Source organism: Gnatocerus cornutus, chromosome 10 (assembly GCF_029298725.1).
Source record: "Gnatocerus cornutus isolate USDA-ARS CGAHR chromosome 10, icGnaCorn1.1, whole genome shotgun sequence".
Taxonomy (NCBI): Eukaryota; Metazoa; Arthropoda; class Insecta; order Coleoptera; family Tenebrionidae; genus Gnatocerus; species Gnatocerus cornutus.
This window is the reverse complement of record NC_142242.1, coordinates 656804-675686: the sequence shown is the minus strand read 5'-3', so window position 1 is coordinate 675686 and position 18883 is coordinate 656804. Positions and strand designations below refer to the sequence as shown.

Sequence of the window (18883 nt, the reverse complement as noted above, 5' to 3'; positions counted from 1 at the left end):
CAATTGTTATAAGTTGATTAGTGTTTGAACTAAAGACACCTTAGTAATTTATTCTTATTAGTTTTTATGGTACCCCCTGGAGTACATTCCGTATCACTAAGGACGCTGTTGCCGGTCCCAAGCCCGGAAAAAGGAGGAGGTTTTTCGGCTATTTTAGGAAGGAACCTGCCCATTGCAAAACCGCTTTTGAGGATTATTTAGCGGTTGGAGAAAAAACTGGAAACATAGATGACACCGACTTGTCTATGATTATGGAAACCAGTTTTGTCATGGAGGAATCAGGATGTTCAAGCTGAAGACGAAATATGAGAAATCTTTTACTAAAAATCGTAATTTTGGTAATTTTAGTGCTACAGCTATGAAATTTGGGAAAATTACTAGTTTTTGATCAAATATTAACTCTGTCAAATTTCAACATTGTAGATTAAAAGACATAAATTTTAGAAATTGTTATTTTCAAGGCGAAGCAGAAACATGAGAAATCCTTTCAAAATTTCATAATTTGGTAATTTTAGTGCTACAGCTATCAAACTTGGGGAAATTACTAGTTTTTAATCGAATAATAACTCTGTCAAATTGCAACATTGTAGATCAAAAAACACAAATTTCAGAAATTTTTATTTTTAATACCAAGCAAAAGTCGTTTCATTGATTACCCTCGGTTATGACAATAGCGCAACCTGATTATTTTTTGTTCGCTCAAGTAAAAGGTAGTTATATTATACAGGGTGGGCCAACGAAAACGAAACAGAGGCGTTTTGAGGCACTTACTGGTGGAATTTCAAAAAACGCTGAGATAGGTCAATTTTAGTTGTGAGGGGGACACAACACACGTATTTTCATTATTTTGCAGTCAACTGCCTTTGAGGGGTGATATTAACCCCTTTGATTTTTAAAGATATGTATAGGACACGGCGCTTTTTTTGAAAGGCCCAATGAAGACCTTTACAGTAATATTAAATTATATATTAAATACTTTCAAGTCGTGTTTTACCTCCAAAACTCGATTGTTTAAATTAGAATGTAAATCAATTTTGTGGATGACCGATAGAAATATGCGGTTTTCTCTATCGTTTCTCTAGCACTATTGTTGCTACTCTTTCATTATTAGATTAAAAATTTTCAAACTATGTAAAGTTGCAAAACACTACTTTGCAGAAACCCCAATTGGGTTCACAGAAAATTGGTACCTGGGCAGCTCTTTCCCAAAGAAGGATGATCGGACCCATATTCTTTCAAGGTACTCACGTCAGTACAGTCAAATCTAAAATAACAGCAACTTTAACAAATTTTAGGGAATTTGAACGCCGAATGATGTAGGTTGGAAATTATAACATCTTTTAGAGAAGAAGGTCATTTTCAACAGGACGGAGCTCGTCTGCATACCACCAACGCAAATATTGCATTTCTCCGGGAGTTCTTTGACGACCGCATTATTAGTTTACGGACACAAAACATATAGCCTCCAAGATCGTGCGATTTAACCCCTTGTGATTTCTTCTTATGGCCACATTTTAAAAATTCTATTTCCAAAACCCTTATTATTGATCTCAATGACCTGCAGCAACGAATAGTGAATAGTGAATAGTGAACAAAATGCATTTGAATTTACCGCTCAAAGTAGAATGAACCTAACATGGTCATGCCTCATTCAAGTCAAAGTCTGCTCCATAAAAAAAATTGTGGCTCACACGTTATAAACTAGAGAAGTTTTAGTAATGAATTGAACAGCTCTCGTTTCATCCAAACTAGTTATATCGAAAAGTCACACGTCAAAATTTGGGATTTTTGGAAATGTATAACTAGCGCTGGCATTTGCTCGATCTATGAAATTCTATACCTAAACTTTGAGATAGGTCAACGATTTTAATTTCGATAAACTTGGAAGTTTTGTTCGCTTGTTCCATTAAAGCACCCACGTAGATATTTGTAGGTATCGGTTATGGCTTGAAAGTTTTAGAGCCTATTTTATCCGACAGTCGGTGTCACCTAAATGAAAATAAAACGGTAATTGGGACTGAACGTCCCTTGCAAATTATTGGCTATTATTGTTGGTGTTTTCCCTATTCAGCAAGTCTCTTATGATGAACTAACTTCTGAGTTGGTATTAACTTTGCAAACTCGTAACAAAGTGCCATCGGTGGTTTCTTGGCGATTCTGTTATTTTTCACGGAATTGTTTCCTGGATTCTATGTAAAACAAATCTGATATTTCGAAATTTGTAAGTTGTTGGTTGCACTGACTGTGTAGTATTAATTTAGCCAGAGCATTGATTACATTATAAGATAACGCCGCTATCGATGCCATGCAATATTCCATTACAACGGGGACATTTAAATTTATCACTTAATGACATCCATTAAATTTGTTTTCATAATACATTTATTTTCGCGCGACTATAAAAAAGCTAGAATTTCATCGATTTGAGCTTCAGCTGGTATGCACGATATGATTTCACAAATTTAGCGATTGAACTAAAATAAAAGTTTTATTAAAATAAACGTTCAAAACTGTATGTTTAACTTCTCATCTACATCAGAGGTTACATTATTCACAAGCATTGACGTTGAAAGTCAATATTTTTCGTCTGCTGCTCCAATGGCGGAAATCAAAACGTGTCATTTATTGAAGGTTAAAATGACCAACGTTTAAAAAATGTTTTTACGTCGTGTGTATTTATTTGATTAATCCCTAAATAATACCCTCGTTATCTTGTGTTTTATCTTTATTAGAAAGCTCTCGGCTCCGTTTTCCCTAAGATTATAAATTAAGTTTTCAATCAATAAATTACAAGCACTTCATTTATTACGCAATTATTAAGTTTTCATGACGCTGCGGAGCGTCGCAGGAAACACTTTTGACAAAAAACTTTTCCTATTATGAAATCTAAAGATTCATAGAGATTTATTGAATAAGTTACTTAGAAATTTTGCCGATTTTATTGTCATAAACAGACCAAAGTCGTCGACACTTCTTTAATTACTATCTTCCGAAGGAAATATAAAAGAGCCAAATTGTGCGTATTGTGTTTTCTTTAGAAGTGAATTTATGACGATCAAATCAATGTTCTCTGTTTCATATCAGACATATTCTAGTTGGCGTTTCTGTAAAGGAACTACTGCTTTCTGCGGTTTCGATCATCAACGTGTTAGTCACGTCTTCAATTACCGACCGACCATTGAATTCGTAAAATGTAGAAGGACAATCTGAAGACAACTTCTAACAACCGCATTACTTCGATTACTTTTCATGTCTTTAAAATAAAACTTTACCTTACACGATTTTAGCTGATTGGACGACAAATTTAAACAGAATAAGAATAAGCAAACATGGAAAAAGTCTAGACGACAATATGCAACGTTTTTTTCTTCGATTTTCTTCAATTATTCGCATCTCCAGCATTAGAAGTGACGTGAATAATTGCGAGTCGCTAATTGATTTTGGGAGAAACATTCTGTCAAGCAAAAATAGATGTTTTGTTTGTTAAATACAATTCGCAAAATATTTAATGTCAGTGGGTTAGTATGGATTTTAAGTGCAAAACTTAAAACCACAAGAGTAAAATTAGAATTGAAAATGCAAACGTTTATCTCGGCAACTATGCGCACCTTTTACGGCCTGAAAAGTTTTCTTCGCTTTGTGGTTTGTTGATGCGAATTCCCTCATTAGCCTTTTCCGGCTTTAAATAAAAATGCTAAAACTAAATTTAAGTGCGATCCTCTTAAGTCCGCGAGATCTTCAAACTCTCCGCTTGGGTAAATACTAAATACGCACACATCTGGTTCTCAGAGCAACAACTTTACACTTGGAAATGTTACCACTCATTAATTCAGCCTTGTTTCTTCCTTCAAGCTCCAACCCTCTTCCTCGTCAAAGCACACTCGCCCCATTTCAACCCATATACAAGTCTTGGTGCTCGTGATTTACTAAACGTTTCCTAGTTACGCGAAATAATAAGCATAACATCCACCATTTTCACTCTTATTGCGATATTAACTTAATTGCTGCACTTCATTCTGTCTGCGCGCACCTTTATATTCATAAAATTCACGACTTAATTTGATGGGCTCCTATTCCGCCGCCATCAGCGATGTGAGGCGGAATCGATGGTAAAAATTGTCACAAGATATATGCTAAGGATTTTCAGGAACCGAAATTTAGTTATCCTGTTTATCTTTATATTTTGTGTCAAGTAATTACCAGTTCTGTAATAATTCTATTTAGGGGTGGCAGTAGCTGAATATGAAATGAATTCCTGTGAAACCTAAATAGGCATACATGGTGTTCTGTAATAAGTTATAATAATTCAATTATTTAAGGTCCTGCTATTACGTCCCTTTGCGGACTATTTCCCAACTAAAACATCGTGGCCGGAATTTTATTTTGTATTTTATAGCTTTCCAAATAATTTCAGTTATTCGCATTTTAATCTACATTTTATAGCAAGACTTGCAATTAAGGGAAATGTTCTACTTTTGCGCTACAGGAAATTTTACTTTGCTGTATGGCAATGTAGAAATTAAACCAAAATTTATTGCAACCTATTGTTTACTTTACCTTGCAAAAATGAAATAAAACTTTGACTGTTTAGTAATGCGCTTATTATTAACACTTCTCTCTGAAAGAGGCTACTTACACCATCGTAAATCGTCTCGTTTTGTTTAAAACCTCGGCTGGATCCTTAAACACGTTTACGTTTATTATCAGCTGTTAACGTATTTAACTTTGCTACTATGACTTGATTTATTTCCCCAGCGCATCCACCATTTTTGTCAAAAAAGTTAATAATAAATCAACAATTTATTAATTGCTAACACAATGTTTGTTAAATTTATTAAAAAGCTAAACTATTTGCGTAAGTGACGTGTGACCCGATATAATACAATATAGGTTAAAAGCTTTTAATAAAGCTCGTAAGCGAATAATGAAAATATTTATTTTTAATCCATTAATGATATTTGCAAATAGATTTAAAGAATAGTATTGACAGCAAATTGGGAATATTGTGTGAAAATAAATTTATAAATTAATAAGTTTGAATGCAAGTATAGATATTTGGGTATCCAGAGAGTTGGCGAAACGGTGAACGTAAATTTAAATGATAAAGAAAAGAAGTTCCATATAAAAATTCAAGGAACTGCGAAGCGAATCTGTCAGCTAAGATTGCGTGACAGGCTGATGCGAAGGGGGCAAGAATGAGCAAAAGTCAAGCCATTGTAGTATCACTTGTGCAATAATTCACTGGTAAAAGCAACATCATCAATAATCCGGTTTTAGGAAAACACGTGAGTTGGATACTTTGTTGTTATACGAAAATAAGTTAGTGCGGGTGACCATTACAAGTGCATACCTAAGTAGTATTTGGTAGTTGGGGCCGCTTCGAATGGACCCTGTCAATTTTAATACGTTTGTGGAGTCTGTTGTCTGGGTACCTCTGTCGGCTGCCTTTAAATCAGCAGATTCTATGTACTAACGATTTACATGTCAAACAATCGTATATTAGATTTCCTACCGTATTGTGATAACATCCTAATGAATTTATGGAATAAATTAAGTTTCTCTTCCAGAATCACTTGTTAATTCTTAATTTAAGAATCAGGAGAAACCACTTCAATATGACAATATTTAGTTTTCCGAGAAGTCGACTTGAATACTAATTGATATTACCCTCTTTCACCCAAAATCTAATCAAGATAATTTCAATTAGACTCAACACTGTTTTTAATAAAATAACTATTTAAAAAAAATGCATGCATTTTTCTCAATCGTGTGCGAAACTGTTTTCAAGTTGAAAAGCACAACAAGGCCGTGGCGGCTATTGTGAGCTTTTACAATAGAACTCTTGAATTTACTTCGTTCTAAAAGTCGAACTTATTTTTGAAATTATTGTTACAAAATGAATGTCCTTTTTTAATCAGCTAGAAAGGATTTGTTCGTTCAAACAAAATGCCCTTTATGATACAACACACCCGAAAACACCACAAGCTTTTAACACACTTACAAATGCTTGTTTAACTTGGAAAACTTTTCACTAGATCAGCATGTTTATTTAAGGTTTTTCCTTCGAGTAAATAAATCTGTCGGCGAGTGCTTTCCAACTGTATTTAAAAGTTTTCAAATTTCAAATTTACTTAACAAGACACTGATGAATAACCAGTGAATGGTATTTTACACCAAACATTTCGAGGAGGTGAAAAAAAATGTTAAATGAAGTGATTTAATTGTGGTTGCGTGGAGCCGCAGGTAAATTTGCATTGTTTTTGAAATAGTGGTATTTTGGCGGCGGCGTTCACAGTTGCACGTAACTTATGACTCAGGCGGGACTGGCCAAGTCGAATGAATTTTTTACAAACCGCAAATTGCATATCAAGTATTGATGTGATTTCTGGGAGCATTGGCGGCGCTGTTTACTGCACTAGCTAGGCCGAACACGTGATTGGCGGCGGCGATCGGATCGTGTACAACTACCGAAGCTTACGGCCTCCCTCTGGAACTCCTAGATTTTAACATTCAGCTCAACTAGAATCTTTCTTGTATTATTAATGTTACAAGTGTTATATTTTTATGTGATGCATTGACGATACTTAGCTCTAAACGTAACTTATTACGGTACTAATCTCCGCTTTTGACATTTTAATATCAACCGTAGCATTTATTATACGTTGATATAATCTCTTATTAAACTTGCTGTGCCCTACCATTTACAAATTCATATAGAGATAAAATTATTGTCTGGGATTTACAGCCTTTACTAATTGCTAAGGTCACGCGAATGGCCTATAATGTCACCTCCGCTCTTCACCTTCCGACTAGTCCTTATCTCGAGTTTCTGATGCTCTAGCCCTTTGGGGGATGCCATCATCAAATGTTGTTGTTCACTTTTACTAGAATTGCACGCCCATTTGCCACAACAAAGTTTTATAGTTTATAATCCATTAACTCAAGAATCTACATTAGGCGAAATCTAGTTTTTAACTTGCGCTGAAATACGCTCAAAGCTGCCCAACTTTGACATTTCTCATTCTTTCACACAAGCGAAACTCGGCTTTATCACCATCATTTTAGCTTGAAATTAGATTGTTCGATATTTTGAGCCGAAAATCAATTAGTAATTAACGTTTGCCCGTGTCGAGTCTTACATGTTTGAACAGGGAAATGATGGCGCAGTGTTTTATTTGTGGAAAGGTGAAGGGCTTGTATAGTAGCATGTGTGAATTTTTGAGGGTATTTAATTAATGGTGTTTAGGAGTGAAATTAATTGCCGAGAATTAATAATTGATACATCGACGGGCACCGACAGGCATCAACGGTGTGTTATTATGCGATCGTGTTAAATTCGCATCAAGAGAACGGCGTTTATAATAAAAGCGGCTATTTTAAGTGCTCATTCTTGACACATCCATGTAAATGCGGTAATTTGTCACGCGTCCGAAGTGGTACACATAGACGTGAATGTGATGCAATAAAATACAACATCGTATCACTACACGAGTCGCCGCAATTTCTGCTGAACGTTTGCGGAATATGTGAAACGTATCTTTCCATGAATGTGTGTATCGTACGCATGCAGATGTTCGACTGTGCAAAGAGAAATCCTCCAAGACACGAGCAATTTTCTCAATCAAATACTGGTCTGAATCAACCGATGTAATGAGAAAAGTTTTCTTGATTTAATTATCTATGACAGCGTGAAATGTAAATTATGTAAATATAATAAAGCTTAATTTGGAGATATTGAATTATGCAAAAGATACAAATATATCTTCAACATCCCTTATTGCCGTCTGACATAAAATTAACTTCCATAGACCAGGGATGGCACGGGATTATATCCACTAATTGAGACGTGCTTTAGTTTCGTTCCCCTATGAATAAAAGAATATATCTTTTATTGCGAGACTTCTATTTCAAGTTAATCATGCAATAATCCTCCACCATTTCAAAATTCGATTTCTTAGCTCTGTACAAACATCTCTTAATCCCCAACACATACTAATATCACACACACCCTTCTCATCCATCTCCGATATCAGAAATTTTACAAATAATCCCACAAAAAAACTAAACAATTTTTCTTTTAAATTAAACTGGCATTAGCTAATAGCGATGTTTCTTACTTTTCGTTCCATTCTCGTTTTCTCTCGTAGAAAAACTAATCCTAACGTCGCATCTGCGCTCATTCTAAAATCCATTATACATGCGTGAAATATACTCAAAGTTAAATTAAAATACAATGCTTATTCAACTGTATCAAATCTTATAATGTGTCTGCTTGCACATAATGACTCTGAACGAACGGAATCTCACTCTTTTTAATTATTTCTTTTTCCGCTATGCAAAAATCAAACTCTTTCACCAATCTCTCAGGTTTCTCGGCTCCCGAATACATAATAATTTATGGACTTTCCGTAATTAATACGTAACAGGTAGACCTCAGCACGCCAGCGAACTACTTCTGAGTTATAGCTGTCATAAAAAACACTTCGAAATTCTCTCAACATTACTCTTAGATCGTTTTAAATCAAATTCTCATACGCGTCTCAAATTTCATGTAAATCAATTTTAAGGAAGCCATAAGTGTTACTGGAGAATACATTTAGAAAATGTAACCAGTGAGAATAACTTCCAATATTGAGTAGAAAAAATCAATTTTTGAATTTCAATCCTCACTTCAAACACCAGGGCTAGGGGTAATTTTACCGTAATATGATAATGTTTCCCGGAGTTTAATTAATAAGAAACGTTTCAACTTGTGATTTTATGGTAAAATAAATAAGGAAATACTCGGCGTTATTATTAGAGTTTGGGATGAAGTAAAATCAGATATTTGGTTCAGGAAATTTTTACTCAAAATTTTACTTACCGAAAGAGGTGAAAACTAGAATTGTGTCACTCTGACGTTATGATAATTACCTGAAATAAATGATAACAGAACGTGATGAGCTTTTAATTTTTTCACATAGTGGAGCTTTAGGGCTCCCGCTTTGTATGTACAGCTAGTGTTATTTAATTAAAGTTGTGTCGGTTGTGATTTTCCGTTTCTGTGATATGAGGTTAGAGAAATCCGTCATTTCTTTGTCGCTGCGCAATATTTGAGGGCTTTAAATGGCGTCTATGTCTATGGGTGGAAGGTAAACACGGTGTTTGATTTCGGAGCGCGTTTCAGACGTGGTATTGACTACTTTCTGGTCTTCGTATGCCCAGAGACAAGGACCGGAGGTGACACAAGCCAGAAAAGGAAGTAGACGATTGTTTCATGAGGTTTTATTTGAAGGTTGAACCCAACAAGCGAAAATCGTTTCTATCCGTTCTACTTATATTGCAATGCAGACTCAACGTTTAGCTTAAGATTGTGGAAAATTGCGCAGCTATAATCTCAGAAATAGTGTCGTCGACTTAACTTAACAACTGAATTTGGTTATTATCTTTCATTAAGTTGTACACCGTGATTTAACCAACACCCCATTTTCGTGAGAGAGGGAATAAAAAGTTTACTTGTTTAACTTATTTATATTACCTTATTAGACAATATTAGAAACAATAACATTTTTCAAAGAAACGAAAATATTTACAGTTAACTAAACACTCGACATTTTCGTTGACATTAATTTCCATTCACTTATAAATAATTTAAACAATAACTGTTGAAATCTAGTTTACAAACGTTGCGACGAGTACATGGATGTCAAACTTTCCGTTCGAAATTTACAGTTTTCACAATGACGCGTTCGTTTTTCCCTGTACTTTTCAGATTGTAAACATAAATTCCCAGTAGTATAAAATTTCAAAAATTAGTTATTTTGGCACTTGAAACTATACCGTACGAAAAATTCTGTCGATTGGGAGACTTTGAAAATGATGACATAATTTTTCGTTATTTACAGTTTACTAAAAGACTTATGACTATTTTGTTGGAAATAGACATGGCTAAAGGAAAGATGGCATGTCATAACGAATTTTGATTAAATATAAAATAACACTATACATGGCTATGTACAAAATTATTATCATGATGAAAATGATGAAAGCAAATATTTCAGTTATAAACATGTATAATTTGCAGATAAAACAAGTCTTAGGCGCTAAATACATATATTTTACAATAAGCTTCATTATAATTTATGTACAAATATATAGTTTTAAGGAGCTAACACACTTTGAAATCAGCACATTTTTTAGCAAGTAACAATCTTTTGAATGAATTTAACGTGGATTTAGATTGTCTTTTCAGTTCATCCACATTACCTTTTATAAAATAGCCGTTAGGCGCGTAGATATGTACTATTTGACGGTTTTTGTCGTATTCAATTTCATTTTTCCAACTAAATACGATGAAAAAGTGGATACTAAATGGGCTAAAGGTTGCAAACAACGATATTTACAATTTTCATCTCACCGGATTAGCTTTCTACTTGAACAAGATCTACTTTGTCAGAGTTGAATTTTTGTGGAGCTTTTTCTAAATACTTACTAGTTCTGAAGTAGCAAAGGGGAGCTTTGTAAAGTTCGCTTTTGAAGTCCGGTAAAGTGAGTGAAAATTGTAATCGTTTATAGATATGTAGATCAGAATCTATGGAGTGTCATGATATGTTACCACTTTTCGTTGTAGACATGCTCAACTTACCTAAAAATGCGAAACTAGCGAAGAAAGGTGGCGATGTGTAAAGTTTAGCTGTGATGACATTGTAAGATATCATAACACTTGTAAATTTATTATAAAAAATATGTCTCGCTTTGAATTTAGGACGTGAAATAACTGTTACAATTACTGATATGTTGGCAAAGTGGAGCTGATGATGTCGATGAACAAAAATTAAGCTGAGCAAATGGAGTATTTTGTTGGTTTTTGAGCTGAATTATTTGATATGATACATTAATTTTGAGAAAGGGAAAACGTGCCCGACAAAAAACAGTGAAGAATCACAGCTGCAAACTGAGGGACTGCCCACCTTGCCATGCTGACACATCCTGAAACAAAAACCAACACATATATCATAAAATCAATGCTTATTCATCACTTATCGAGTTCATTCGATAACGTTTCTTGCATGCAGCGTTGGCTCTAATAAAGTACCAATTGATTTCTTGTCATAAAATAAATTTTATTGCTCAGACCCTGCCCTAAATTTTGACAAACGTTGCTTTAATACTTTATCTACTTAAATTATGAATCGAACATTTATAATTCCAGAATTCATTCACGACTTCCTAACTACACCGATTAATGATCCTCTGTCAGACACGCTCGTAAACACAACTGCATCCATTCTAATTTTTATGATTTTACGAGAAAATCGACCATATTAGTTATCTCCAATTAAATTCACGTCCACTTTATCAAAAATTTTAATTATAATGAAAAAGAATGTGGCTATTAATAGCATCGTTTAAAAAATTACGAGTTCCTAGAATTTCGATTTTGTTATTAATTACGTATTTCAAGAGTCCCGCAGATATTTCATATTCCGAGTGGTATAAACCTGCGGCAAAGCATAAGTTATTGTGAAAATTCCCCTTTTTTTAAAGAACGACAATAAATTAAACTTTCGTGATATGGTACAAGTGGAGTCTACAAGCAGAAATAATATAATACCGTAGATTATTCTTGAGGAAATTATTCATTTGTTTTCAAAGTAAACGTTTTATATTCCCTATAATTCTGTCTTAAGCAGTGGAATGCTGCTTATAATTTCACGACTCGTTTGGCTTAAAAACTTTTCCAGGCTGCGGGTGAAATCTTTGTCTAAGATTTGAAATTAGCATAAAATTATTTAAAAAAGTAGTAAAACGTGTGTGATCTGTTTGTCTCGAAAAAAACTTTCTGTTAATTGAGACGAATAATTCGTTTGAGCGGCGGTGGAAATAATGATTTTTGAATGAGGGAAAGAAACCGCGAAGTAGTCCTCTCGAAATATTTACCTCGGTGAGGCTAAGAGCTTATTTAAAAATCCATCTCCGTTCCAAACATAGTCAAGTACGTCAGGAAGCTGCATTTAAATGTAAAGTGAATCGTTTAAATTTGAGTAATATAAAAGGTTTGAATGTCAATAAACGACTTGCATTTCTATTTTCAATTGATTTATCATGCATTTTTAAGCTTCGTGTAAATTTCGTTCATAAATATTAGAGAAGATTTACAATCCAACTATATGCGAAATTGGGAAAACAACGTGAAAAACTCTGTTACCATATTAGTTGTTTAAATTAGTTATAATGCAAGGTGACCTGGTTTTGAATCTTGCCTAGGGCTCACTGTTCAATTTCCCGTTCCGCAGTTCAACATTAAAAAAATCAATCTTTTCCACGAATTGTATTTGCTAGTTTATTTCCAAGTTTTTCAAGTCAACATTGATAAATATCTAATGTATAAAACGAACTGGGATAATGACATTTTCTTCACCAATACAATAAAGACTGTTGTGATTTTGTGTATAAAAAGGAAAAGCGATATTTCTGTAGATATTGGAAAACAATTGATGATACCATAAGGCGCAAGAGAGAGTGTGCTGGCAAAAGCGGTGAAAATCTAATTGTGTTCTCAATTTCCACACAATGTAACCAAATGATATAAAATAACAACGCTAACTTCACACATTTCCTGGCAAAATCTGAATTAACGCCTTTCAAAGAAACCTTTATTTTCATTCATAACAAACAGTTATTTGTTATTCAAGTTTATGTTTATACATTTGTGTTATTTTTGGACTAACCTACAACTAATTGTTTAGTGTAAAGTTTAATCCAAACTCTCAACCACAAATTTCACTTAGGCGATATTAGTTCGATATTAGTTACAACAGCTTAACTTTCCGATCGATTTTTAACGTTTTAAGTTACATATTTATCGTTGTTTTTCATGCAATCAGATAGTCCTGTTCAAGCATCACTCTTCAAATTGGGATAAATCCCTACATAGATAAACCACAAGAATGTTGGACGGTTTGAACTGAACGGAGTGCTATTGCCACCTCAAAATATTTCGGCCAGATTCAATACCGCACCGACCAGACGATTCAAATTAAAATTAACTCAATCACATTCCCAGCCAATTGAATCTGGGAAAATGACAAACGCCCAACTTTTCCATGCTTTCACTCTAATTTCAACTTAGGTATATTCAACTGCAATAATCAAATGCTGTACATTTTAAAATCGTTTCGAACGAAATATTAAAGTTGCTAATTACAAAAGTTTCGTACATTGTGTGTTCCACGTTCATTAATAAAACTTTTTTTCAAAAAATCATTTTGGAATTGATATTTCGAAATCAATTTCTCTCATTTTTTCTAATCACAAAACTGTGTATTTAAATTCTTAAATCCGACTCTAAATTCGATAATTCCTTGTTAATTCTTGATTGTCTCGTTCCTTACTAAACTTCGCAGATTTAAAGTTTGGTAATTAAAGTTTTAAAAATTCGAAATTGACAGAGCCAATTCTCAAGCACTTTAAAACCTGACTTTTTATTCTATAATTTGAGCTTTTGACGTTAGAGCTCAATTTGGGATTTATTTGCCATTCTTAATAGTTAATTTAAACCTAAGTAAATCGAATTTTAATGTTTAATGTATTAATTCATCGACAACAGCGCCACGCTACATTTTCCGGTTAGTTAAAAACTATTTGGCACAGGTAGATATTTGCTCCATTATTGTCAATAAAACTCATTCAAATGTGTTTAACAGTGCTGTTATTGTTTACCCAAATTTGTTTTTCTTGCATTGTTTGTTCGTTACGAATTTAAATAATGCAGCATGACTTATACACGACTGGCGAGATGCACTTAGAGTAAATGTGGGTCAGATGCACGTTTTTTAAAAAATAAAAAAATCAATACACATGATTTACTAATGAAAATTGATATTTTGTCCGTCTGAGAAATCTTTTATTTGTACAAGTAATTGATCTTTTTTTTTGTTTGAAACGATCGATGCGATGCGAACTCTTAAGCATTGCTTGAAGAATTTCTTTGATTTCCCTCTGGGAACGTTTTAAAATAAAGGTGACGTTATTTTGGACGTGCACTATACATCCTACGGTCAAATGAAAGCAACCCTTAAATTGCGTTAAACAAACGCCTTGAACCCTGTTCGATCCGGTTAAGGGAAAGATTATTGAATTTATTTGTAGCAATTGCATTGGTTTCTTTTATTATTTTATCATAATAAAGGCTCCCGTATTTTACTTGGAATAAATTATAGATCTGCTGAAGGACGAACAATAAAAAATTAATCCATCCATTAATTTAATGTCAAATAAAAAGGATCATTTTTCACTTGTGAATAGCAAGCTCGGTAATTATGTAGAGGATACTCCAATCTTTTGTGTCATTATTATATTTCACTGATTAAAGTTAAATAGCGGCACTCATTCGGTTTGATATGTACTGAAAAATAACTTACATACACACAAATGAAAGTGTTCCGAATTTATAGTTGGATTTCTTGCATTAGCTACCGCTGCCCCAAACGCTCCGGATAAAAAATCGGGCACTCAGTATATTGCGCGATAAATTAGGAAATTTTACTAGGCACACGCAGCGTGGTTACCTGTAAATCAGGGAACGCAGGTTCCATTAAAAATAAAAATATCCTGTCAACCAAAACGAGAATTAAAAATCACGAACGCGGACGAGTAAAAACTAATTGTTAAACTTTGCGAGGGACATTTTGAAAAATATTTTTTAGTTTACAGGATTTGTTTTATTGGATCCTCGTTTGCTCGTTTAGCGTTTTGATCGATCAAAAATTAGTTTATGGTTTTGTAGAATAGAAGACAAAAGCACAGTAAAAAAAGTGGACAAGTTGACCCGGCGCATCCACCATTTCTAGTTTTTTTTTTAAGTTTCTTTAGCCTCATGAGTATTGCAAAAATCAGTAAATAAAACGCAGAACATTCTCTAGATTTTTGTTTTATCTTGTTATGTAATAGCTTGGCCACTATTTTTTTATTTTTAGTTTGAGGTTTTGGTTAATTTTAGTAGTTTCAAAGAGAAATGCAATTTGTAGCAATCGTGCACGTGTGGAGTGTTGGGAAGAATTTGCAGGTAATTTGTAGAAATTTTGGGAATGTTGGTATCGTGGATTCTCATTCATTAGATTCCTTCCTATCTAAGCTATAAAACTCGGACGCTGAAAAAATTTCGAGATGTGGGCGACACGTTTTTGTGCTATTTTCCCGTCGGTGTAGCATAAAGTGTATTCGTATGAAGGTCGATATCCGAAATAGTTTTTGAATTATTATTATTGGGTCTCGTCTTTTTGGGTTCGGGTGAAAAACCTGTTTCGATATTTGAGAGCTTTGAAGTAATTTAATGAGGAGTTTTCGTTAGGGTTACCGATATAAACGAAATAATAAAATTGATTTTTGTCCGGCGCAGCGATATTTTATTTGTTGAAACATGTGTCGCGCTTTATTTAGTTTGCTTTGCCATGTGTGGTTTTCCTCAGCACTAATTAACACCAAAGTTTCACCGAAACCAATTGAGGATCAAGTTTAAAGTAAAACTTGTTTAGTGGGTAATAATTAGTGATTTATGAGTTCGTATATCATTGATATATTTGGGTAACAGTTCGAAATAATGGGATGATAATTGGACTTATCGCAACATAATAATGTAAACATTACGAATTAGAGAATGGGATTAATATTTAATGTGAAAATGGTTTGGGGTTGAAATACATTAGGCATCGCGGCTGAATTTATTATTACGACACAAATGGAGTAGGAAGTCTAATATTATTAGCCATCTGTACTCTCAAAACGAAAGTTGGGTATAACCGACCCACATTATAGTAAATCTAAGGGAGGATATATGTTTAGTGTGGACGTGCAAGAAATTTCGATCTTTCACGTTCTTTCGAGGCACATATTGAAAATTTGAAAATGTCGAATTAAATTTTAGCTGCACGTCAGCGTAACAGGTGGTTCAAATTACAGTGGTTTACAAGCAACATTTCGAATGGTTAGAAATATGGATAATTCTCCTTAGATCAATAACACACCGCCTGCACCGTCACAAATAGATAACCTTTGTTACAAGACACGTTTGTGCCTAGAAAAAGAACATTTAGTGTGGTGAAGCATATGGTACAGGAAATTCGTTCAAAAATTTTCAAGTTTCAAGTGAAAATTAGTGAAAGAATTTCCCAGAAAGTGCTCAATTGCGTGCGAGTGCAAGAAAAGCCAGGACCTGTACCTGATCCTTGTGGCCCTGGAGGTGTGTAAAGTCCCAAACCGGTTTCAACAGCAGGACCTGGTTGAATGATGTCCTTGTCCGACGAGGAGACCATAACTACTTTCGGCCTTTCGTCCTGAATAAGAGGCCTGCTGATGTTGCGCTTCCCCACGTCTGCAATAAGAACCACCCGTCAACACCCCCATTCAAATTGAAATTAAAAATCTTTTTCATCAATCCCAAGTTATTAAGCAACTTTCAGACAAATGTCGGACATTTTCTAACGGCACCACCAACAAAATATACCGCTGATATTGGTCTTACACAATGTGTTCTTCAAAGTTAGCACGATTGCCCTCGAGAATAGAAACACACTTTGAACTCTGTTATACTCATCTCGCGTAAGGTGAGCTCACAAAAAGTATGCTTTCATTGTGTTGCTGAATATCACCGCAGAGAATAAGTTGCGCCCTGTCTTAACCCTAACTTTGGCCATTACAGCGGCGCGTTATTGTAATGCCGAAGTTGCTTCTTTCTCTGCCAGGATATTCATCATTGCATATACATTGCCACCTATATACACTGCAAAATATCTCGACCTCCAGCTATTCAACTTTCAAACTTAAACCCAACTCATAAACACTACATAATTGTTCCAGTTTGACTTATTCCCGTTTAACTCACAGACGCACTTAATACCACTTTGCATACACAAAAAACTTAACTTTCTCAAAGACCAATTTGGTAACACATCTGCCACGAATTGCATTAGAACTTGGTGGCTTCTTCTAATTTTAAATAAAAATTGTTTTGTGTGAAATTCGCGTTACCTTTTGTAAGATATATAGTGTCCCTACCGCATGATTTGCGTGTAGCAGAATCGGTGTGTCATTGATTGCGCGTTCTCCCGAATAAATTTACGCCTTCGCACTCACATTTACCTCTTTTTAGGTCGTTAGTTATTCAGTGTAATCGCCATTTTTGAATCGTTCGGTAATTGCATGATTAATCAATCCCAGGGGTTGTCTGGATTGGCATCGAGAAAGTTTTGTTGATTTGGAAGCACCTTTGGTAAATCTCTTACATGTTTAAAGATCGTCTTGATATATAATTGATTCGCACTATTTGAGCCAGGGTGTAATGTAAGTTTTATAGTAGAAAGAATTTATTGTTCTGCCACGAGATAGTGTCTTGTATGGAGTCTGAATGTGAATCAGCTACATAAAATAGAGCAAACTATTAACAATACAATGTACTATTTTGAAAAAGAGAAAGAAACTTTAAATTTATATGAAACTGTCGTGGCGCTTGCGTGTGGAGAACATGATGAAACATTTCAAGTAACAGCGACTATGTTTTTATGCGATTAAAACGCGGAGGCTTTTGCGTCCGCACGGACGATGCCATTAGTATTCGCACAAGATTAATGCCCCCGAGCTGGAAACATCTAATTAAGTAACGTCATAAATTCATCCGGAATAAAGCGATGAATACGGAAAACCTAGCTACATTGGTCACATTCCGTTCACCAAATCACAATCTGATCAACTCCTAACCACGACCGATTATTGAATAACTTTGATCAACTATAAACCGGTTTAGAAGCAACAGTTGTCAAACTGCGACGTGCGTCAACGACTACAACCGGTTTCTAAAAGACATGCATTATACTCACTTTCTTTGTTGGAATTGCTCTTCATTTCAGTAGCACGCGGAGGAGTCGACGGCATCGGTATTTCTGCAAAAAGTTAATGATCGTAATCTTATTATAGAAAATTTAATTTACAGCTTTAAAATAAACATGCTAACCCATGTTTTGCATGTGTCCGTTATAACCAACGGGATAATTTTTTAAGCACACAATCCGATCATTATCTCCAAATAAACGCCAGGACGAAATTATGCAAATTTCGCTGTTCACAACTCTGTTACCTCATTAACAAAAATTACCAAATTTACATCTTAATTTTAATTCATTAAAATGGTAAAGTACTGTTTATACCCCTTTTACTTCTATTGCCCTGTGTCACTGCCACAATTAAAAAATGCTAAAAGTTTGATGTAATATAATTTGCGGTTTTAACAAGCACAAAATTACTCCCTTTCGCTCACTAGTTCTGGGAATACTTTTAAATCGGCGCATCCACCATTTTTGATACCGGAGTAAAATGATAAATTCACCACCAAACCGCATTGACTATTTAGCGTGTTTATTTTTTATTTCCTTCGTGAAATGACTATCGATAATTTATTGCAGAACTTCTAAGTTTAACTAAAGTCGTCTTTTATGTAAATTTCCGTGTGAGTGATTCTAGATTGATGTCAGAAACATAATTTCCATTTAAGAATCATGAAGACACAATTAATTGTCAGTCAAATATAATCCGCTGATGCAACGGTGAACTAAAATGATAAAAATTGGATACAATGTACGCTCATATGTAACTGAATTATTAACCGTGCGAAAATGCGCGATACAGGAAAATGCGGTTTTCAGTTAGAAGCGTTAATAACGAAAGCTCTGATGCTTGGTGCGCTTCTAATTACGTTTTTACTCTGTTGATGCAATGTTGAGAATTTTACGCAAATATAACGTTATGAATATAAACAAGATCAGAGGAAATAAGCCGAAAAAAGAAAACATCGCTATACTTTTAGTGAAAAATCTAGTGGTTGCGTAAAGAAAAAAGTCACTGAATTTATATT

General features: G+C 34.4%; 1 protein-coding gene across 3 annotated transcripts in view; it reads right to left on the bottom strand.

Moving 5' to 3' along the window:
* Positions 1-9524: 9524 nt before the first annotated feature.
* LOC148166922 (lachesin-like) overlaps positions 9525-18883 on the bottom strand; it is a 76774-nt gene continuing 67415 nt past the window's right edge. The window contains exons 7-9 of one of the 3 annotated variants that reach the window (XM_088047369.1): positions 17853-17915; positions 16193-16351; positions 9525-10968 (exon numbers count right to left, since the gene is read on the bottom strand). In XM_088047369.1, the coding sequence (XP_087903495.1) occupies positions 10874-10968; positions 16193-16351; positions 17853-17915 (317 nt within the window). In that variant the 3' untranslated portion in view covers positions 9525-10873. The remainder of the gene's footprint in view (positions 10969-16192; positions 16352-17852; positions 17916-18883) is intronic. The other 2 variants (XM_088047370.1, XM_088047371.1) reach the window with 2 other exon arrangements.